Source organism: Anastrepha obliqua, chromosome 1 (assembly GCF_027943255.1).
Source record: "Anastrepha obliqua isolate idAnaObli1 chromosome 1, idAnaObli1_1.0, whole genome shotgun sequence".
NCBI lineage: Eukaryota > Metazoa > Arthropoda > Insecta > Diptera > Tephritidae > Anastrepha > Anastrepha obliqua.
Window position 1 is genome coordinate 71,233,836 of NC_072892.1, and position 25,000 is coordinate 71,258,835.

Sequence of the window (25,000 nt, forward strand, 5' to 3'; positions counted from 1 at the left end):
GAAAATTCCATTTCATTAATGCCTTACGCATATAGGTAGGGTTAAAAGGAGTGTGCGAGTGTAAATGTGTCTATATATATGCAAAATATTTATTTAAGTTGAAGCACCTGCAAAACCGCCCAGAGGGCCCAAAGGTATTGGTAGTGGCGCCATTGAGAGTGATACATCGCGATCACGTGACTTTTCCTTATCACTTTCGGGTGGACTTTTACGAGAAGATTTTTCCTCTTCGATGATATCTTCAATTGGAACCTATGAAGAGGAGAAAAAGTTCATAGATGTACTTAGTCCTGCCACAAGTTCCGTTACATGTTAAGATCGTTATAGGTATGAAATTATAATACTTTCTTAATGAAGCTAGTTTTATTTAATCATGTAAGTATTAAAGAAAAAAATTAAAATTTTCATTCGAAATGGTCACCAATTGCTTTTACACAAGCCTTCAAAGGATTAGGCCATTCAGCTATTGCAGCATGCACGGTTTCCATGGATATTTACGTCGTTGCTCCAACCAAAGATTGTTTGAGACTCTGCAAATTTCGGTGAGGTCTTCGACAGGCCATGATTTCCAATTCTGACCACAAACTGCAGTCAAGGGAATTCAGATCTGGTCCTTCAGACGGCCAATCTTCTGCGGCTATGAACCCAGGCATGTCGTTATTTAGCCACTCCTGGGGGCGGAGTCATGTTGGAAGATCCAACGCTCTTCATTGAAGGGAGTACTGCTCAACTACTTCACCACGCCTTTTAAGACATCCTTCTGGTACACTTTTGCCCCGGTATTATCCCCTTCTTCGCAGAAAGGAAGAGATATAACTCCTTTACAAGACACTCTCCACCACACCATTACGGAGGCTGGATGGTGGCCTTGCTGAACCCTTGGAGCAACATTTTTTGCGTCTTTAGAGGTTTTAGCATAGATTTTGTCATTTTGCGTATTAAAAACTTCTCCAACAGTGAAAATTTTCTCATCTGTGAGAGTAATAGTTTCATGGCCGTTGACCGCGTGCCATCAAAGAAGCTTCTTGCATCTCTCTCTTTCTCTCTCTTAGCTTCACAGTCTGTGGTGGACCATAGCTTCATCACAATCCTCCTCTAATTCAGTCTCTCTCTTGCCTCGTTTCTCCAATTACGAAAGTTCATCACTTTTAAGTCTGCTTCTACGTCATTAAGCCTTCTCTTTCTTGGCCGGCCTCTCTTTCTTCCTCCCATTGGACGCAACGTAAACACCCTTTTTGGATTCTTTCGTTGGGCATTCTTATGATGTGGACAACCCACCTAATCCGCTGCGCTTTAAGGGGGGCCTCTTATCAGTGGCTTCAAAAAAAGGTGTTTTTCTCAATTTTTTTCGAGGCGAAAAAAGCGATACACAGGAATAATCTTTTGCATTTATTTGAAGGCATGATTGAAGAGTAATAAACAATTTTTTAACATAAATAAAAAAACAAAATGGCGGACATATGAGGGATCTCGCACAGCTTCTCGTTGCGCGCTAGTAAAACGGCGTGTAAGATTGCGGTCGTAGCTTTCACCTGAAACACAAAATAAAAATATTGTCTTATTCAGAAGGCTTCCCCGCATATAATAGACTACTCTTGTATAAAAATATGAAAAAATGAACACACAATTAATTATTGAAAAAAGTGCTTTTTTCGCTTTTTTCTTTCAAAAAAGGTGTTAAATAACATTAAAAAATTATTTTTTTTGTATTTTGCATTTTAATTATATTCATATAGATTATCGGTTTGAAACGATAACTTTCGTCGTTTTCTTTTAATCTTACACGTCATTTTCAAAAACATGGTTTTAAGAAAACGTGTTTCAAAGTTTTCAGAAGGTAGACAGTATACTCACACGAGGAACGGTACACAGGCCTGTAACTCCGAAATCACTTTGAATTCCGCTATAAAATTTTGAGGGCATATTCTCCTACAATATATCTACCGATTGCAGTAAAAAAATCGATTTTTTTAAGCCGACTGATTAGAGGCCCTTAATAAAACGTATTACATTTTCACCACCAATAAGATTTTCAATTTCGTTGTTGTAACGGATTCGATACGTGCCGTTTGCAAGCCGAATAGGACCGTAGATTTTTCTCATTATGGTTCTTTCAAATTGGAATAGCTGATTTATATCACTAACTTTAAGTATCTAGATTTCATGCACCTTCTTTCATCTGTTGAGCCTAATTTCTTTAAGCGTGTTGTTAAAAGATGACCAGTTGAGCGACGGAAGGCTTTCATGTGGAGATCATCTCTAATTAGTCTTGACATGGATCTGGTCGATAAGACATGATCTTCTGCTTTCTTAGGGGCTTTTTGCGAATTCTTTCTTTAACGGCTTTTATGGCTACACTGGCTCGAACCCCGCGAGGACGGCCACTTATTTTTTTAGTCTGTCACTTCAGAAATATAAAGTTTTTTCAACGATTCGTAAATCTCACTTGTACTTTTACCACACGTACGCACTGCAATGCGGTTTTCTTTAGCTCCCAAGCCCATTGTTAACAAGCGAATTTTGCCACGAAACTGAGTATAATTTATGAGTACACAATCATACGAACAAAAGCAAAAATTACTGAACTTTTTCCTGCGAATTTGTTCTTGCCGTAATTGTCACAGAATTTATGGTAAGGCTAAGTATATTAACCCTTTAATGGCTCTAACAAATGCAGCAAACTTTAAAAAAGATGATAAAATGTTGACAAATTCATAGCGTTGGATTGAAAAAAGATAAATATTGGGGCTTTCGGACTTGCCGGGTGCGAATCTATATTCAGATTTAAAAAATCTATTAAATATATTTACGGTAGTGAAAAAATTAAGAGATCAAAAAAGTTCCAAAGTTTTAACGATATCTCACGTAAAAATGATTGTACGGGTGTTTTAATGAAAACGCAGCGAGTGAAATGCAATCCTAAGAAGTAGCGTGAAAATATTAAAATTTTTTTTCTGTTTCTATTTTAGAATTTTTTCCGACTATATCACTGCATCGGCCGGGCAGCTTGTTTATTCAGCTTCACTTCATTTTTGGTAGACTTTGATATGATCACTTCTCGATGAGATACCGAAAATGATCGCTTTGCCTTTGATCATCGATATCTCGTCAATCAAAGAGTGGTTTAATTTTTTTTAATAAATTCTCTTCAAGTGCAGTCGTTTTTTCGAAACAAAAATGTTTTTTCCATTCTTGCCATAAGTTAGAAAAAATGAGATAATCAAGCGCTAAATCACAAATACTGATAAAACGATAATTTTGAGTGGGGCTGAGCTTAATAAATATAACCCCAATAATTGTACGAAGTTCTAGCAATCCGATCTAGCCGCTATTTTGTTTCATTCGGAAATTAAAAAAAAATTGAAGAACTCTATTTTTTGCTGTTAAAAACTTATAATCACCATCGAAATGAAAACAAAAATTCTTTTTTTAACTTGTTCCGCAACTTTATGTTAAGGAACAAATCTAAATTTGTAACAAACAAACTTTTTCCCTAAATTACAAATTTTTGGGATACGCAAGAAGAAAACGTCACCAACTTTATGTTAAGGAACAAATCTAAATTTGTAACAAACAAACGTTTTCCCTAAATTACAAATTTTTGGTCACAATAACTTTAGGATACGCAAGAAGCAAACGTCACCAAGGAGAGATTGCACGGCTATAGCAGATAAAAATGAAAAAAATAATTTTCGAAATTAATTGGGGTTTTTGTACATCCATTACGAAGGTAGTTTCGTATAATTACGAAATATGAATTCATAATGAAATTCAAAATGATGGATTCAACATGGCGGACTGCACTCAGAAATGATTCGAATTGGCTTACCAAATACCAAAATATTATATTTTTCATGCTTGCAACTATTTATTTATCTTCTGAGGACAAAATCTCAGCTTTCTATTTTCGTGGTGCTATGAGACTCGGCATTACTTGGAGTCCTTTTTGCGTCACCTGTATGGAGGATGAGGTTGTATCATCTCAGCACCTTCTCCTTAGCTGCCCTGCTTTCGCGGATCTAAGATTTAGGTTTAAGAGCTTTATTAATTTATTCATGGAACGAAAAAGCGGGTCATTAGAAAAAAATCACAACTAATTGGAAAGCAATTTTTGTGTCAGACAACTAAAAGCGAAAGAGCAGTTAGAGTCGATGCCATACCTATTTTCCAAACCATTTTTAAATTTTATATATTTTCATGATGTTATATAGGTAAGTACTTGTTAACATCATCTATACATGTAAGGTGGGCATGGACATCCCATGTTCATTACGAATTTGCCTTAGGCGGAGAATAACATCAAGTTTCGTAAGGATATCTGTAACGATTTTACAAACATTGCGTGAATAAAATTATAGTTCCTGAAATTATCTTCTTTGGCTGAACAAAGAATTTGCTTTAAATTTTGTGCAGTGAATTTTTTGCTACAGACAAGTTGAAGATGTTGAAGAAGGCCTTCGGTGACCAGTTTAATAAAAAGAAAAAAATTACTAGTGATATATGTAAACCAAAGAAGGTAAAGAAAGCTAAATCGCTGCTCTCTTTGAAGACCATTGCGGAAGTCAATGTGTCCAATGGTTTCAAGGACTGCAAAAATCGTTGGCATGAATTCCTTCTATCAGGAAGGGTGATTCAATTTGAAGGTGATGAAATAGGTTTAGAAGAATAAATAAACATTTTGAGCAGGCATCCGCAAAGCTTTGAATGTTGCTCAGACCTTACCAGCGCTTGAATGAAATAATACCGTCCCTATAGTATCGGTCAGTCCATAAGTAAAATGCAACAACTGCTGCTGCAGAAATAAACACTGTTCACGGAGAGGATACCGTGAGTGTAAGGACTGCGCAAAAGTGGGTTTCAAAATTCCGAAATGGTAACTGCGACGTGCAGGATGCACCGCGCGCTGGTCGTCCTGAAGTCTTTAACTCCGACGCCTTGCTCGAACTCGTGGAAGCTGAGACAAATTTGACAGTCGATATGATAGCTCAGAGGTTATATTCATCGCATGGAACAGTTCACAGTGAAAGGTTTCAAAGCTGGGAAAATGGGTTCCGCATAGACTTTCCGTCGCCATCCTTCACTAGAGAGTGAATGTGTGTTCTCAGCTGCTGCAACGGCTTGAAAATGAAAGTTTTTTGAACCGTATCGTTACTGGTGATGAAAAATGGGTAATTTACAATAACCTGTTCGTAAACGCCCATGGTTAGATAAAGATGAAACACCAGAAGCGATCCCTAGAGGTGGTCTTCACCCCAAGAAGATTCCCTTGTCTATTAAGTGGGATATGGCCGGTATTGTTGATTATGAACTTCTGGAACCAAACCAGACGATATCTGCTGATTATTATTCCCATCAGCTATCAAACCTGAATAAGGCACTTAACAAAAATCGACCGTCATTAGTGAATAAACGCAAAGTTTTGTTTCACCACAACAACGCAAGACCTCATACCGTTAGGCAAACATTAGGCAAGCTGAATGAGCTCGGATGGGAGATAATGCCGCATCCACCATACTCTCCGGATATTGCACTTTGTGATTATCACGTTTTCTGTGGACTTCAATCCCATATGAGTAACAAGAACTACTCCTCAAAAGAAGCTATAAAAAGGGATATCGAAGCGTATTTTGGCTCCAAGGGCAAACGATTTTTTGAGCAGGTAATTAAAAATTTGCCTAAACGTTGTAAATAATGAGGGAAAATATATTATTGATTAATAAATACTTTAAACATATTTTCTATTAATTTTAAAACCACCTTTAAAAAACTCAAGAACTTATGGACTGACCGATATATTACCTGGAGAGCGATTCTATGTAAAGTGGTCCAAGTATTCAAATACGTATAGGGAACCAGTGGAATCTACCATACAATATATTTGCTTTCTAACGCACGTAGCGAGGTTCGATGAATTTGCAAGCGGATGTTATATACGAGTATGGATGCTAGCGCTCGCTTGAGCAGTATTTTTCACTGAATATTTTAAATATAATTGGAAAAGCTAATTTAATCGCACTAAGAAACTTTCAGGGATTGCTGAGCATAGTTCAGCTATTAATGAGAAAAATAAGAAGACAATTGATGAAATGAAAGGGTGTTTATAAAATTGCAAACACATTTTTCCCCAAAAAATAATCGTTTAAAAGGTACATTTTATACTAAAACATAAAAAATAAGAACTTATCAAAATTTTAAAAAGAACCGAAGATATTTGACTTTAAAAAGCTTCATTCCAAAATTTTCATGATTGAATAAATTTCAAAATTAAAAAAAAAATTGTCATAATTTTTCACTTTACTTCTAATTTTTCTAAAAAAACTTTCGCCTACAGAAATATTGTGTTTTGGTATTTAAATAGAAAAGGCTTTGTGTGACTTACATCTGGTGCTCGTACTGGATTAAGCGGGGCCATAAACTGTACCAATTTGGTAGAGAGCTGATGCCACATAATGGACGCTTCACAGTAAGCACATTCAGCTACCTAGAAATGTTTCAAAAATGCTATGAGTTAGTAAGATCTTTCAAACTACAACTCGCTAGTTACCTTCAGTGAGCACACGTGGCTGCTTAAACCCACACGGGCCGCCGTGACCATGCACTTAATCAATCGTGATACATTCTCACAGACGCTAGTATGTATGCCCATGTGCTGTTCCACATCCTGCAGCTCCATTTGCTTCAACAATATATCCAGCATGAGAATGCAACAAGTTAGATTATGCTCGGCATCTGTAGAAAATTCCATGTGGCGATTGGTTGGTGCTTCATCGTCTGAAATAGCGGACGTGTTGCCGGAATCGTCTTCAACGACTGGGGCTATAAAAAAATAGGCACATTATGAAATTGAAATTAGAAAATGTTGGCTAATAAATTATTATCATTCTAACTTCAACCTGAAGAACATAACTTACAAATGGAGCTGCGACGTGGTGGATTACCCAACTCATTTTTCTGCTCTTTCGATGGTGTTTTTGGACTCTTAGTCTGCCCCTCCTTCTCCCGCATTAGCTCATGTTGTACACCATATTTCATGATGCGTACGCCATCACCGAACATGGCGAATAACTGCACCAGTGGTATAAGAATGCCAAGCTTTGTGAGTATCTGTAACCAATGCAATGCTTGCTGTTGGACTTTCGCTGTAGTTTTCTCGAAGCGCATGGCCACAAAGTTATACATCGTTTTCGCATCAAAGCCGAGTGGAGACATTTCTGGATCTAGTATTTTGCTGAGTACAATTTTTAGCTCAATCAGTTCCTTTTCACCCACATCGTTAGTAATGGCTTCCATCCAATGCGGCATGACGTAATCCCAAATTTCGGAGGTAATAACCTCATACGGCACCAGACAGATGAGACGTTGCAAACCTTCTTTAAGATGACTGGTACGCGAAGCCAACGTCTCCCAATGCCCGCCCACACGTGCATACTCCGGTGGATGTGGAAGCAAACAAGAAATAAAAACCTGCAAAAGTGGAGTAGGTAATTTTGCTGGCGTGGTTGCGAGCAGACAAACTTACATTGTAATGTAGACGACAAATCTCCTTTAGCCAATTGCAGACATGCTCTACCTTAAGTTTTTCGATGGTGCTCTCAATTTGACTACCCACTATGGGAAAATTTTTTCATTAATAATTTCAAATAAACCAATTTTCTTTCTTACCATCATACGAGCACGCTGTCACATGAAACCAGTGGAACAACATACTCAGAATGCGTCCCAATACCTCAACTGGCATTTCGGGTGTTGGCGTGCAACGGCCCACCAACAACCAAATGCCATAGCGACCCAACATTTGGCGCTCTTCCAGCGATATGGTGTCGGGTGTGCCATTGTCACCATTCTTCTTCGGATCCGTACCATCTTTACCGGGCTCAAAATTGAGAGGCTTAGCTTCACGTAACAAACTAATCACGGACTCCACCATATGCATCTGTATTTCGGGATCCATCTGCCAGATGATTTGCAGGCTACGATGCACCACATGGTCGCCACCGCGTCGCGAGTTGTGTCGATTGCTATGGCACTGCGCGCAGTAACGTATCGGGTGGTATCCATTATAGCTGGCACATTCGGTAGAGAAACAGATCGAGAAAGCTGCTTTGTCGGTGGAGCGGCAATTTTTATTCTCACACACCATGGATACTTGCTGCATGGGGTGGAGAATGTCGCCGAACTCGAGGTTAGCATGTTTGCGATGGATCTCATTGGCACATTCGATGCAGAGATAAAGTGGGGGCGCGCGCTCAGCGGCATAACTGGTGCTGATGCCGTGATCGAAGCAAACTTTGGCCGCCTCGGCGTTGCCAGTGTTGGGACATTGGTCACACTGACACACAAAGGGCACCATGTCGTCTGCAGAACGTAAGAGTGGTAAGGGAAAATAGTTATATGGTATGCTGATTTTTCGATACCCATTCAATAATCGCATACGCACTTGTTAACTTCGACAGCAACACTTTACGATCAAAAAGATTAGGATCGAAAGCGGGCCAATAGTAAAAGAGTAGCTTAGCCGCCGAGGAGCGTGATACAGAGGTGCCGTAGGCGATGACACAAAGTATATCCTTGACAACGTTGTGTTTGAGAGTCATAAGGCATTCCAGAAGCTGACAGTGATGCGCTGCAATGAAATTTCAGGTAATAACATTGGACAGGTTTTAAGTGCAATAGGTAGAGAGATATCGAAATCCTGGCTACATACCGGGATTATGAGAATATTGAAGAACCATCATAATAACTGAAGATACTGCCTGACATGCCTGACATTCTTCATCTGCGGTGCGTCGGGCTGGAGAAGAGAAAATATTTAGAAAAACGATTAAAATTCAATAATAATGCATGAAACGTTGCAAGAAAACGGTAGCAATGGGACTCAATAATACTTATACAAATCCCAACAATATTGCAATCGAGGGGGAAGTGGTGACATGCTGCACCTGAAAGTTTCTGCTATCTTGATAGCATAGTATCGAGTAACGGAGGAGCTGAAGAAGACGCAGAAAATCGTCTGCGTAAACCTAGGTCAACTTTTGAACGGTTACAGCCAATTTGGAAAAGTAGAAAAATTTCACAGAAAACTAAAATAAGAATATTTAACGCATGTAATATATTAAATCCACCCTCTTATATGGGAGTGAAGCATTGCGCAGAAATTGCAATTCGGAATGTATGTATGATATTAAAAGTTGTTTGGCCTAATTTGTGGCAGATCACCGAGCAAGAACCAAAGCAAAAGGTGATAAGAGGTCGTAAATGGCAATGGATCGGGCGCACTCTCAGAAGGGAAGCATCTGCAGAACAGCGTTGGAATGCAATTCTCAAGGACACATACGACCCGGTCGTCCAACAAATACCTGGAGGCGTTCTAACCTTCATGATTTAGAAGCAGTTAACCATGCGTGGAATGTTTTAAGGGGTTAGGGGTAGTCAGAATTTTCATAAAATCGATTTTTTGTTTTTTGCATTTTCTTAAAGTATAATGTTTTAAAAATATTGTGTAAAAATTTGAAGTGAATCCGACAAATACTTTTCAAGTTATTCAACAATTAACAAAGGGCGCTCGGCCGCTCCGGAGCCGATAGCAAAACTTTAAATGCGTTTTTCTCAAAACTATGTTTTTCAAACTGGTGAACACTGTAACTTAAAAACCGCTACGTAGATTTCAATAAAATTTATACAGCTTTTGAAAAACATAAAAAACTTGTGCCTGATCGAAGGATTTTTTTTTTTCAAAAATTTCGATTTTTTTTTAACAATTAACTGTTGTTTTTTTTTTCTAAAATCTGGAAAAAATTTTCTGAGGCCGCCATTTTGTTCATTTTGAAAAAAAAAGCTTCGATCCGGCTCGAGATTATCTATCAATAAAAATAATTTTTCTCATCCGATTGGTTTTAGATGAATCTGCAAGGACTTGTGATGTTCACCGCAAGGGACTTCTGGAGAAACGGGCTTCACACAAACAGCGATAACTTTTGCAATTATTAATTTTTTTTTTTGAAATTTTGGTGAAGTCAAGTTAAAACATGATGTTTTTATGCTATGTTTTTATTTTTGTTAAATAAATTAATTAAGTAGCAAAAAAAAATTTGTGAAAATCATCATTTTTTCGGGGCCTCTGACTACCCCTAACCCCTTAAAGAGAACATTGTTAATCGAAAAATATATAAATGTTTTGTTGGAATATGTTGGAATAATTAAGGATTAAATAATAACGCCGCCTAACACAAACAAGTGCTAATAGATATGAAAGAGGATATCTTCAGGATCAACTTGTTTTTGTAGTACATACATTTTAATTCTTTACCTTATACCTAAATATCCATTTTGACCCATTCTGAAAACATGGAAAGTGAATATTGATTAAAAAGATAGTTAGGGGGCGCAAGTGGGGGGCAATTTTACCAGGAGAGTCGGTTCTACGTTACCGAAAAGACGTGAATTTATATCCAACCACTGTCACTATAGCAGTATTCCCCAAACATTTATGTGGATTTTTTTCTGCTGCTACAAGACCAATAACGAAGACAATCTTGGGAAATACTCGTACGGGTTAAGATGAGTGCGTCAGAAAGCTTTGTCCAAGCTAATGTCTCCAATTATCGAGCGCACTGATTTGTATGGAAATAATTTTTTTGTTCCCCATAGGTTCAAATAAAAATTAAGTAATTTTTTCGAACAAAGTAAGTACATACATAGTAGGTGGTTTTAAGCGAGTGGTTTTTTCGACTGCCTTAAAAATGGTAACCAAAAAACTATTTAAGCAAAGATTACTCTGGATATTCATCTAGTGCCAGTGCCAAGTGACAGTGTCATAACCACTGACAATTAAGTGAATAACTATGAATAACTTTTGGAAATATAGATACTGGTTTTGTTTCGTTGCGCTCATTTTCCTGTGCAGAACTAATACCCCTACTTTAAATATTGCATAAACTTTAACTCTCCTTAAAAAAACTCAGGCCCTCTGGATTAGTAATGTCTTCGGTAAAGTTGGGCCTTGGAGTTATCCTCTGTTTTGCAAAATTATTGGACTTAGTAATAGCATTAGTTCGTTATGTATGTAACATGTTTTGTCTTTTGCCTCTCCCAAGGAAAATATTTGGCATCAGTAGCGATAATGCGCTATGAAATTTAAATTGTATAAGTACATACATATGTAGTATTACATAACATGGCGCTATCCTAGATAACTTTATTTTAGTATATTATGTCAGGGAACTTAAATTCTGAATTCTGCTATGCATTTCATCCATGCAATGATAAGGTATGTATAACTTTTCAATGTCTTTTCTTCCTCGATTCTGAAATAAATGTAATCCGGCCACACCCAACGAGGGCAAAGAAGGGAAATTTTCTAACTTATATAACTAATTTCCCTTTGTCAGTGGAGTTGATTGGTCTGAATAAGCAGGCTACTTAAAGCTTAATATAGGGTTTTTCAGTAAGAGCGCTTCAACTTTTGAACTTTTTTGAATAGAACACAAACGGTTTGACTTTTTTAACTAATTTTTTTTTTATTATCGAGTTTGAACATATACATTTAAGTATGAAATTCGATTTCTTTTGCATGACCACCGCGTGCACGTTTTACGAAGTCCAATCGTTGAACCCAATTTTCGACCACTCTTTTGCATAAATCGGCCAAAATTCCAGCAATTTCGCGTCCAATATTCTCTGAGCTCACAAATCGTCGCCGGCTTGTTACTGTAGACCAATGGCTTCACATAACCCCAAAACGGGACGGCTTGTTAAATGGACCGTAAAATGGCCGTAATGCTCTTAAAGTAGCAGCAAAAGAACGATTATTTTCATAAAAAATTTGCACGATTTGCAATCGTTGCTCAAGTGTGTAGCGTTCCATGATGAAATGTATACTAATGAAGTTTACAAATGACAAGCGAAAAATAAAAAATATTGCGTCGTTCGCCCTCCCTATCGGAAAAAAGTTGAAGCGCACCTATTGAATAACCCTATATTTAGAAATGCGTGTGTTAGACAAATACAGATACGTACTAACAATGTTGTTTGCTCTTTTCTGAGTAAGCAAAAGGCATGACTTTTTACAGTACATCGTTAAAGTGTAATATTTTTTTTGTAGAATCGAAAACTCGGTTGAAGATCACTAAAGCAGCTGTGAGCATTCGTAAGCCTTTTTATAAAATAAGTAACCTCTTTCAAATTTAATTACAAAACCATACTCACTTATAGTAAACGGTAGAATATAGTAGCAGAGTGCATTGATGATATCCTGATGTAGAGCTGTTGGTAGTACAGACATAGTAGAGCTGACCAGATAGGGCAAATTATCAATTAAATCCTTATCGAGAAAGGGGAGTAAGCAGCAAAGGCCCTGCAACAGATACTTTCCAAATGCTACGGTAAAAGAGAGACTCATGTAGTACTTACAAATACAATAGTTTTGACATCTCACTTATTTTCAAAAACTTAGTTAGTTATTTTCTTACTCACCAATTTGTCCACATTGTACGCACGGCGCAACGTCAATAAGCATTGTTAGGGCATTATAGAGGTTACCATATTCGAGATTTGGATAGGCTGACATGCGTGTGGGATCCTCAGAGGGGTCGCGTATAAGGTCATGTGGTGAGGTACGTACATCTTTGAGGACAGCTATGTGAAGAGATGATAAAGACGTCACTTCACATAATTACTTTTAATAAGTTACGCTTGCTTCGAAAACTTGCCTAGTAGGGTTTGGACAAAGTATTTGATATTGTTAGCAATATCGTCGCCAGAGGGCGCGGGTTGGGTATTTTGTAGGAGGCGTACATGTGAGTCATGAAGGCAACGCAATCTTGCTTGGACTGAAAGAAAACGGAGAGTTTGTTAGTAAGTAAGTAATAAGTATAATAATAAGTAGTAAGTAATAAGTACATAAGTATACGTATATTGTGCAACAAGTAATTTATAATTGTTATAAGCATATTATCTGGTACTCGCGGCTTCGCTTGCACATAAAATGAAATACTTGAAGTATTAAAGACTTGCGAATGCGGAGCACACCTTCTTCAATTGCGAGAGGTGGAACACAGAGAGAACAGTTCTGCAATGAACTATTGGGTGTATGCAGCGAGTGCATGTACACCTGAAGAAATAATCATGGAAATGATGATAGGCGAAGAGGAGTCGACTTGCACCTCTACCAAGAGAAGGGGAGGGATGTTTTGGGTGGAATCACCACATACATGGTAACGACGGTTACTATATGGTGCAAAGGCATTTATGATCCAACTTCCCCGACAAAAAGTATTTAACAGTTCAACTAAAATTTTTTAAAGGTAAAGGCAAATAAATTGCCCTTTTATATGACAATTTATTTATTTAAATGTACCTAATTTATAAAATATGGCAATTGCAATACTTTTTGAAATAAGAAATGAGTGGCTACCCCTCCCAAAAAAATACCATTTCGTAATTAGCGCGATACTTACATCTTAATACTATTTGCACTTTAAGAGTTAGGTGGTAACGCCGTTCACCAATAATTTTAACTAAAGCCTTGTTCATGCTTTTGGACACATTTAGATTAAATTATGTTATTAATTAAATTAGGTTATTAATTATTAATACTTTACAACATTTAATAATTAACACCTTTTATAAAATAAAATAAATAATAAATTTTAATAAATAAATAAATATAAGTGGATTAATATTATATTATCTTTACCTTCATTAATTTATTTATTTAGTCTATCTATCGAAAAAGCACAATGAAATGATATATTACAGCAAAACCATTAATTAAATGAAAGTAAAACACAGCTTCTAGTGGTTTCAGATTTATTAAAAGTAAACGTGCTCTTATGATAGCAGAGGTTCCGGAAAATTTAGGGTGCGTAGTGAAAACTTCAGGAAAAGTTTTTGAACACTTTCAATTCGACTGAGTTTTTCTGAGCACGTCTCCTTATAAATACATCTTTTTGGTGTGTTTGGTCGAGCTCCTGCTCCCATTAATGGTGTGTGTTCTGATGGTTTTTCACAAAAGGAGAGATCTGTAGTTTTAAACAGCCTCCGAACGGCAGATGGTTTTTTATGAGAAGCTTTTAATGGTAGAAATACACTAGAAGGCGTGTCATTGCCTGTCGAGGAGTGACCGGTATTAGAAAAACATTTTCTATCATGTGGTGTTTAATAGCCGAGATTTCGAGCCCTTGCGCTACCGAATGGTAGTCACGTCCCAACCCATTCGGCTACGACGGCTGTCCTAAAAGTAACCAGGTACCGTAAACTGCAGAAAGTTATCGACAGGTGCGAATATTAAATCCATACGTAAATTGACAAAAATATGGAACTACAAACACAGGAGGTCTAAGACTTTCCATTTTATTCGGCAGTTTACGTAAGCCAGTACTGACGTAATAAATCTGTGTTAGATGCGATGTGCAATATTTTCCTGGTGTGGTTGAGCCTAAAACTCTTTATGTTTTTGTTTTCGCTTCCACCGGCTCCTCACACAAGCGCACAATAGGCAAAGTGCATAACCAATTAATGATCAATGCAAATTGGGTATTTTTACTTAAATATAAACATATTTATTCACATGCGGAGAGTTGAATGACCAATACTAATTTTTTTATTCATATATTTCGCGTATGGGAATAAATTTCCGTCCTTTCTTAGTGAAAGTTACGAATTATTCAAACAATTAAATAATACATGATATTATGTGAAGAATGCGCTATTGGAAGCTACAACTTTACTCCATCTTTCAGGAGGCTTACGGATACCTCTGAGAGAAAATTCGAGTTCGGTTAACTTGATCTATTCATTGCGCTAGTTTGCGTTGCTCTCGTAAGAAGTGAACCGCTCTCCAATAAGGGCTGACTGCATTGACCGGAGCAGATGGTAATCCGAAGGTGCAATGTCTGGGGAATATGGCGGGTGGGGAAAGATTTCCCAATTCAGTCTCTCTAAATATTTCTGGACCAATTTAGCAAAGTGTGGCCTGGCGTTGTCAATCAGCAAAATCAGTTTGTCATGTCTATCGTCCCATTCCGGCTGCTTTTCTTTGAGAGCTCGATTCAAACGTATTAGCTGTAGTCGGTAACGATATCTAGTGATGGTTTCAGATGGTTTAAGGAGTTCACAATAGATGACACCCCTCTGATCCCTCCAGATGCACAACATCTTCTTCGACGCTTAGGGCTATCGTAATAGATCCATTTTTCATCGCCAGTGACGATGCAATGCAGAAAAGCTTTTATTTCCTGCCGTCCAAAAAGCATCTTATACGCCACCAAACGCGAACTTTATCACTCACGTCGAAATTGCCACTTTGGAAGCGTCGAAACCATTCTATACAAGTTTTATTTTATTTGATGGAGCGTGATTACCGTCAATATTGATCAATATACGACACGTTTCCGCTGTATTTTTTTTAAAGGTAATAATGAAGCATGACTTCCCGCAAATGCTGTTTTCGGGACGAACGTAGACATTTTTGACGTTAGATGAAAAAGGATCTTTACGCTTCAAACGAATGTCAACTATTGCGATCGAGACCTTATACACATACCTTCAAATCACCAGTTTATTACAAGAGCGAACACAAAAATAGTATTAGCAACGACACCTCTTTTACGAGGGCCAAAACTTATTCCCATATCCAATATTATTATTGTTTAATACGTTAGTTTTGATAAATCAGTTATGTACAAAATTTTTAAAATCATTTTCGGAACTACTATATTTTTTACAAAAATATTGCAAATCTTCCCATTTTTGAAAAAAAAAATTTATGACAAATTAATAATGTTTGAGCTATAGTAAATTTAACTACATTTAATTTGATTACACTACTGATCTGCCCTATATTTGATCGGCACTAGAAATTTTGATAACATTATTTTTTTTTCTACGCCGCATAAGCATAGGAACGAATCAAAAGTTAAAGGGATACTCTTTAAAATATTATTATTATTATTATTTATTAGAGCAATATGAAATATGACACTAATTGATAGAGCACACTAGCTACTTAGGCCTACGGTGCTATTGTTTTAAATATTACTTTATATGCTATTTTACACGTATAGAAAATTGTTAAGCTTTTTAAATTCGTCGATATTGGTTAAATGCTGTTGATTAGGTTGGTATCTTTTATGAAATTGTATATTTTAAGTACATTGTCTACGTTTATGTTTTTTAGGAGTTTGAAAGGTTGTGTGGAATTGAAGTGGAGTTGTCTTTTGGTGGACAGAGCTGGGCAGTTGTCAAGGATGTGTAGTATGCTTAAGTTGTTTCTGCAATAGGGACAAGCAGAAGGGGGTGTGGATGAGAGGAGGTGTTCGTGACTTAGTTTGGAGTGGCCAATTCTTAGGCGGGTGAAGATACTGGTTTGCGTTTTCGATAGTGTAGATGGGAAAATTGACTTTTTGCATTCAGGGTTGAGGTTAGTGTAAGGGTGGTTGAAATGAGTCCAGCTGTTGTGTTGCTGTAAGTAGAGGTAATGAGTGATAAGCTTGCGGATGTCTTTTTGCATGAGGGGGTTGAACGTGATTACGGGAGAGAGGTGTAAACTTTTGGCTGCAGAGTCGGCATGTTCATTTCCGGTAATACCTTTGTGACTTGGGGTCCATATTATTTTTGTTTTACCGGGTTTTTTATGAAATGGTCGCGTATTTGGGAGATTATTTGATTGCTGTTGTGAATATTGTCCAGACTCTGGAGGACAGAGAAACTATCGGTGAAGATTGCGAACTTGCCTTTGCATTAGATGCGAGGGTTACTGCCTTCAGAATTGCGAAGGCTTCTGATGAGTAGATAGAGCTGTAACTTTAAAATATGTAATGATAGTCTCTATGGTGACAATGCGCGTCAACATTACTAAAACTCAGTGCCGTTTCTGAATACAGTGGAGAGGATACATCGAACTAATTAATGTAAAGAGATGTATTATTAGTGAAACTTTTATTAAACTTAACAAATTATACTTGTGCAAGATTTGTATAAAGAAACAAGAAGCAAAAGTAATCAGTGATATTACTTTGTTTTTTTGCTTTGAGTGAGCGATTTCTGGGCTCTTGATTATATCAAACTATTCCATATTTCTTTTAAAATCTGACTCTTTGGTACACTTATACACACTTCAACTAGTGTTCACAGTTAGTTTTCTTGCTACATTTATACGTAGTTTGTTTGGCTACATCGTTTTGTTTATCTTTCCGAGTCTTGTTTTTGTGTTTTTTATTCACGTTTTCGTTCGTTATAACCAAGTTTTCAGTGTGCGCTATATACATATAGTGTTCAATGGGGAAAAAAATGTTCGTTATTTCTCACTATATGGAATGTACGTTATTCGACTTTATTATAATTAAAAAAAAAAAAACCTTAAACTTTGTGTTTAAGCTCATTAGCAAAGTTCTGTAAAGTATATACAAAAGGATTTTGAGAACGTAGGAAATTGATTGGTAGAAATAATAACAAAATTAAGATCTTTAGTGTATAGTATCCTGAAAATTCACGAAAAAATGATCTGCGTAAACTTTATAAAGAATATTTAAGATGACTTTTTAATGTTAAAGAAAGTGTAGTATGCTGTGGTGACTTCAATAGTAAACACCGTGAATGGGGTTGTGCAAGAGCAAATGCTAGGGAAAATATACTCAAAGAATTCGTAACATGCTTTCCAGTTACCATTTATTATTCAGCTAATCCTACCCACAGTCCATCTGCGACAAGATCTTCACCGTCAAATCTAGATATCGTATTGACTAACATTCCAACTTATATATCTCAGCTAATAGCTATTAATGAATTAAATTCTGATCATTTGCCCGGCCGCCGTAGCCGAATGGGTTGGTGCGTGATTACCATTCGGAATTCACAGAGAGGTAGTTGGTTCGAATCTCGGTGAAAGCAAAATTAATAAAAACATTTTTCTAATAGCGGTCGCCCCTCGGCAGGCAATGGCAAACCTCCGAGTGTATTTCTGCCATGAAAAAGCTCCTCATAAAAATATCTGCCGTTCGGAGTCGGCTTGAAACTGTAGGTCCCTCCATTTGTGGAACAACATCAAGACGCACACCACAAATAGGAGGAGGAGCTCGACCAAACACCTAACAGAAGTGTACGCGCCAATTATTTATTTTTTTTATTTGCCCGTCAAATTTAATCTGAAGATATATGATCCAAATATTTCTAATTTAAACTGGGACTTATCAAATGCTAACTGGTAGCCATATAAGAAGTTTTTAAAAAATACTTTTCAAACACATCTACTTTAGAGGAGATTCCCTCCCGAGAAAATGTTGGCAAAAATATAAAATTTTCGCAGTCAAATAATGAAAGCAGTGAGAATTTCAGTGCCTAAGAAAACAACAAAGACTAATTTTGTTAAATTGCCACGTCATACTTATATATTAAATTTAATTAAAATCAGATTTTACTTTCGAAGGCAATGGAGTCACTATCTGCAACAGAAATATCAGATAGAGATATTTAGATTGTCTGGGCGTATGCGGAAATCGATCTTTCAACATAGAACAAAGAATGGATAAAGGGGACAGGTGAATTAGATAAAAGAAGGAAGCCTGGAATATAAGCAAAGTTTTAAAAAAAGAGGCATGTACAATGTCCAGCTCTCTTTGATCAAATCAAATTGTGCTAAGCCACGAATTCTATCCAACTTATAAAGATTGTTAAAAGCTTTCTAAAAAATTATTCCCTCTGTGTGTGTATAAATAATGCACTTACAGACCTAACGGAAGTTCCAGCTGGTGTCCCTCAAGAATCAATTATAGGACCTATCTTGGCCAATATTTATGTGTCTGACGTAAAAGTTCGGCAACTGTCCCTACGCCATGTATGCTGGTTATATCCGTATTTTTATTCGCACAAGTCTGCTCATTATGTAGTGAGTAAAATGCAAAGTGCGCTCAATGTTGTCACAAATTGTTTTCACAGATGGGAAATAAAAGTTAATGCTGATGAAAAGCAAGCCATACTTTTTATCAAAAAAAGAAGTCTATGCAATTTGCCCTGCATAAACATTAATATTAATAGGCATGATATACCTAAATTGGTCTAACACCATTAAGTATCATATTTAGGCGTAGTATTACATAAAAAGAAAATGTTCCGTGATCAATTTCACCATATAAATAATAAATATATTTATAATATCGCAACTGGAATGCCATATCCTTTAACAGGAAATCAGATGGCAAGTGTATTTTCAGTACTCAGGAAAATACACTTGCCGTCGGTAAAATAATTTTCCAACCAATTATCCTCTATGCATGTCCTGCATGGGGAGCATGTGCAGAAACACATATGTATAAGGACTTTACAAATACGACAAAAAAAGCTCCTGAGAATGATGCTTAATTTACCCTGGGATCATTCTTTAAGGCGGTTACACGACGAAAACAAAGTAGAAATATATTCTCGCGAATCAAAAACTTAAATGATAAGTTTGGCATAAAATGTAGTTATTCTATAATCAATTAAGATTAGATCTACTTCAACATGCTTAAGTCACCAAAAATCATAATGCTGTACTGTACATGTGCACAACTTCTATTTTTTTCCTATTTTTTCACATAAGTGGTTTTTATAGTAATTTTTTCCTCTTAGTTTAGGAATATTATTTCTGATCACATTACCATATCTTAAACGTTAAGTACATTGAAGCATTAAGTTAGCGTACATCATATTCTGTAAGTTGAGTTTAAAAAAACGTTATACTGCACGTATTTACTACTTAATAAATAATTAGTACACTTTTTTTACAAAATGATTTTCGTAATGAAAAATATGTAAAAGAAGTTGTTTTCCGCAATAAATTATCACTAACTCAATGGGGTTGCGACACCATTGCTGATGCGTAAATAGAGTTCGGATGTGTTCACTTCGGGAATCTGCCTAAGCTCGTAATGTATTATTCTTCACATAAAAACCGCGATGTTTAACTGGGTAATAAAGATCGAGCCCATAGTTCCTGATTTTTCTGTCTTTCATAGCTGACTAAATGACTATGATTTAAGGGGTGCGACAATGTAATTTAAGCATTGTTTTGTAAGCTCAGTCTTCCTGATATATATAGACATATATATATATATATGTAAGTTTGTATACTATAAAGATTTTCCTATAACTTACAAGCAGCCGCGCGAGTGCCCATGTTGACAAGTTGATTTTTGAAGGTATCAGACATTATATCAGGCAAATCCTTCCCATCGCCAAAGCCGCTCCCAAAGCAGTTGGCATTCTGTAAAAAAGTAAAATAGAAAACAAAAAATTGTAATTATTACAAAGAAATTATTCTCTACTTAGCTTTCCACCAATTGTGTATTTAGTTTTCTCTTTTTATAGGTTTATTTTAAAATTTTCACAATTTTTCTGTGTTATATAACATTGCACATTTTGCTACACTTTTGCTGGATGCTGTGGCAACACAGGCTAAATTTTCTCAAAAATCTCACAAAACTATCAGACATTTTTAATGAGCAGAAAAACTGAATCATTCAACTCTAAATTTTTATTGAATTTACCTCGAAACTTGTGAATTTTTTTAATAAATTTGCAATTTTTCAAAAGGTATTCGAACACACGCACTGCAGCTATTAAAATCTCCACCTGAAGTGTTTGCGAGTGAAAATTTTCGCGTGTATGTATCCACCAACAGCAGTTATGTATATCTACATATAATATCTAGTGAAAGTTATGATTGAGGGGTTGAGGGTTGAAAAGTGTGAACAATATTTTGAGTGTAAAAAATTGAAAGTTTTCTTTTATTCTTAGATCAAAGTTATGAAGTTACGCAGTTTGTTTTTAACTGAAAATGTGTTTTTTTCACAATCTTTCAGTTGCTTTTCGCACTTAAACATTAAACAAATTCCATGACCACAAAGTGCTTCGCTCGTTCCTTGACGTTTAAACCCGATATTCACTTCATTGATAAGAATTTTTTACTGAATGCGTAAAATCAATAAATGCCATCGCTCCTGTTCGAGTTACTCCACAGTTCACCTCTAGCATCACGCTTCTTCACCTTTTCGAGCACAGCTGCTTGTGACAGGCATGCGCCTTGGCCTGATCGCTCGTTTGTTTACAATCATATTGCGTGTACACATACATATGTGTACAAACATGTGTAGCTACAAGTGTTTGTTGCTGTAAATATTTGCATTGTTGGTTGTGGGAGTCTTATCAGTGAAATAGCTGCCGGTTTATTGCGCCGGCTCACCACTTTGTTTACAAACATTACTCAGCTGTTTGCCCTTTATCAAATTATGTAGTTTTAAAAGTGTGCGTGTTGAGACAGAGAGAGTAGGTGGTGATGTGTGAATGGGTTGTGTGGGCACTCAACAAGTTGTAGCGGCATTGCGGGATTTTTGTTCTTGCGCACTGAAGGTTTCATTGCTTGCCGGTTTTTTTGAGTTGCTGAGAATAGTAAATCTGCAAATGCCTTTGTGAGTAAAAGTGAATGTGTTCCTTGCAAGAAGCTGCTGTGCATTTTAGACACAGCTGTTTGTGACGACAATACTGGACAGCGCCTTAGTCAGCAGCTACTAAATTTGCCGCTTTCGATTCATAACTTATCGGTTCGCTAGAGAGTTCCGCTGCTCGCTAAGTGAAATATTTGTATGTATGTATGTGAAAGCAACAAGAGTTTAGTAACAATCAAGCGACCTTGTCTATAGTCACTTAGCTAATAAGCAATGGGCTTAATAGAACGTTTTCACCGCAGCTAACTTTTGGGTTTGCTGATGCTAGCGTGTTTAAGCGCAAACACCGGGATTCAATGGAATTTTTTTGTTTTATTTGCGTTGGGGAATCGAAAGCAGCTATTGATGGTATCAAAATGATTTGTTGGTTTGCTTTTCTGGAGCAAAGACGAAAAGAGATATCATTAGAGGAAAGCTCTGTTTTTTTCGAGGCTAGAACAAACATTGGCTGTTTGCTATGCATTCTTCTAATGAGTCATAATGATAATATAGGGTTGTTCAATAGGTGCGCTTCAACTTTTTTCCGATAGGGACTGCGAACGACGCAATATTTTTTATTTTTCGCTTGTCATTTGTAAACATCATTAGTATACATTTCATCAAGGAACGCTACACACTTGAGCAACGATTGCAAATCGTGAAAATTTTTTATGAAAATAATCGTTCTGTTGCTGCTACTTTAAGAGCATTACGGCCATTTTACGGTCCATTTAACAAGCCGTCCCGTTTTGGGGTTATGTGAAGTCATTGGTCTACAGTAACAAGCCGGCGACGATTTGTGAGCTCAGAGCCAATATTGAACGCGAAATTGCTGGAATTTCGGCCGATTTATGCAAAAGAGTGGTCGAAAATTGGGTTTAACGATTGGACTTCGTAAAACGTGCACGCGGTGGTCATGCAAAAGAAATCGAATTTCATACTTAAATGTATATGTTCAAACTCGATAATAAAAAAAAAGTTCAAGAGTTGAAGCGCTCTTACTGAAAAACCCTATATAAACACTTATTTCATACTCAGCTATTTTGCAGGGCTATTATCAATGTAGCTTTTACGCCAAGGTGAGTACATCCCGAAAAGTTGTAAGAATTTTATGATCAAAGCAAGCACCGACCGCATTAATACACCAATACGAAATATTTATGCTATTAAAATCATTGCATTTATAAAGGGCACCACAACGAGTCTCCAGTTTCTAGGAGTATTTTTAAAAATTTCTGCCCTATTTTAGGCCCACCAATTTTAAATATGATTATATTCGTAATGTGCTATGGTTTACACAACAGAGATTTCTTCAAATTTGATTTCATCCTTTGACTGCATAGAGTCTAAAAACTATTAGAAATGCGATTTGAATTGATTTTGCTATGTTTTCTTAGGATTACATAGTTCCGACCATTCACTTGAAAAGAATAAGCCACACATTATTGGTACTTGGTGAGTGTAGATACACATTGTATGTGCCTTAAGTTTGACAATTATAACTCATTAAAAATGTCTACCATAATAGGTCTACCATATGTAGCCGATCCTTGACCCTGGTGTTTCTGATCTACGTTTTAGAAGGTAGGTTAGTGAAGTCGACTGAGAGTATAACAACTATTTAACTTTTATTTTTATCCATGAAGCAACAATTAATGGTGATTTAAGATGTATAATTTTCACCCTTTGTCAGCCATCTTTGGCCACTTAATAAATCCGTGTTGTCTTCGTGGAAAAGCTACTTTTTATCAATTTCAGAGTAATTTCTAAACAAAAAGTACTCAAAAGCATAGAAATGAAATTTTTTGCTAAAAATGTTAGCGGGCAATACTGCTTTTGTTGTTTCACAAAACGTGGGCATAAGAAGGCGTTAAGTTTGTTCATGTCCCAAAAGACCAAATCAAAAAGATAGTTTGGGTTAAATTCGTGTGGTACCTCATCGAAACTAGGCGAAAAAGTTTGCGTGCATCACTTTTCGGCAACGGATTTCGAGAGCGGAAGAGGGTGAAATTTCCTAGTGATGATTTTCCGATCCCGAATGATCCCGCGACGTAACATCCATCGGTTGACGGTTCTACGTAAACAGATTAAATCTTTTTCTAATTAAAAAGTGTAGTTTTATTTAACATTTTAAACGAATTCTGATTTAGATCATATCCTGATTGCCGTGTATTTGACCTGGAATTGGTCCATTTTAAGGAATGGCTTGTGAAACTGGAAATATTCAAATCCCACGTCGGTTAAATACTTTCAACCAAAACACTTTATTTGGCTTGGGACGATATGGTACGGGCAATATGCAAAACTCGTAAATGGATTAAAATAGGCTTTCTGGGAATGGGAAAAATATATTTCTTGTGGGAAACTTATAAGTTGTATTTTATTTCTGTATAGTATTGGCTATCACAATTGTTTGTCAAACTATCAGCTTTCAAGATTTACCATATTGGTCTCTCTAAAACCTGAAAAAAAATTATAGCAAGTTTGGGAAGCATTGCTAAATTAAAGCTTTACAAACAAAAATACCTTGCAATATAACTAGTATGCAAAGAACTCGGTAACTAGGCACATAATCGTATATATGCCAATCACATGCATTATCAATATACTATTTTATATGGCGGCCGCCGTAGCCGAATGAGTTGAAGAGGCTAAACTTAAGCCACATTTTGTCTTACTACACTTCCAAATTGCATGAATGTATTAAGTAGCATCCAAATCAGTTATCAAACTTTAATTAGTGAATCATGATTTTGAACAAAATTTAATGAAACTTCTCGAATTTTTTACACAATATTGACTTATTACGAGTTGCATAAATTCTGCAGATCGCACAGTGACAGATTGTTTCTTTTTTGCGTTTTGCAGCAAATTCGGCACCGTACCTGAGGTGCACCATATGAACGAATGGATGGGAGCACTTAAGAAAATTAGAGATTTTCAAATCGGTGTGATTTGCACATATAGCGACGAGAGTTGCACGCCTCTTCATTTATTGGGTTAATTTGGAATCCTCCATTTCTTATCTGAAAAAAAAAAACAAAAACAAAAATAATGGTTTCGGGAAGTTATAGCCATATATATCCATGTTATCAAATATCATATAACCCCTGTATTTAATTTATATTGATAAGAATTGATTGTAAACTGTCGGACAGTTCGGACGTTGACGTCGCGTCTTAAATCCGTCCGCATAGGATTGAATGTAGTATTACTATGTTATACCTCCCGTTGAAGGAATTTTTATCAAGAAACAACTTCTGATTATGTGCGTTCGGAGTCTCTCAATTTGTTCATCAACATCCAGATGTACAACACAAATTTGGAAAATAAGTGTGGATCCCAATATTGTTATAGTATACTACAATAACTGCTCCAGGATAAAAGGTGTATTATACAGTAAGAATAAATTTGGGTCAGGTTAGAGTAAACTGATTAAAGGGTAACGCACCTGCACTGGGCATAGTCCAGTTCCATATTTGTACAATACATACATATTTTTATATTTTTTATCAACACTTAATCGCTTTTTCCTTCTTATGCTT

The 25,000-nt window shown here is 36.5% G+C and overlaps 1 protein-coding gene across 1 annotated transcript in view; it reads right to left on the reverse strand.

Moving 5' to 3' along the window:
• Positions 1-20,635, reverse strand: part of LOC129244733 (protein unc-79 homolog) — a 62,827-nt gene extending 42,192 nt beyond the window's left edge. Inside the window, exons 1-13 of the mRNA XM_054882536.1 lie at positions 20,520-20,635; positions 20,128-20,236; positions 12,708-12,827; positions 12,472-12,633; positions 12,205-12,375; positions 8,705-8,791; positions 8,438-8,623; positions 7,663-8,355; positions 7,520-7,608; positions 6,912-7,464; positions 6,545-6,816; positions 6,380-6,481; positions 108-252 (exon numbers count right to left, since the gene is read on the reverse strand). Coding sequence (XP_054738511.1) covers positions 108-252; positions 6,380-6,481; positions 6,545-6,816; positions 6,912-7,464; positions 7,520-7,608; positions 7,663-8,355; positions 8,438-8,623; positions 8,705-8,791; positions 12,205-12,375; positions 12,472-12,633; positions 12,708-12,827; positions 20,128-20,182 — 2,635 coding nt within the window. The 5' untranslated portion in view covers positions 20,183-20,236; positions 20,520-20,635. The remainder of the gene's footprint in view (positions 1-107; positions 253-6,379; positions 6,482-6,544; positions 6,817-6,911; positions 7,465-7,519; positions 7,609-7,662; positions 8,356-8,437; positions 8,624-8,704; positions 8,792-12,204; positions 12,376-12,471; positions 12,634-12,707; positions 12,828-20,127; positions 20,237-20,519) is intronic.
• Between the last annotated feature and the right edge of the window lie 4,365 nt (positions 20,636-25,000).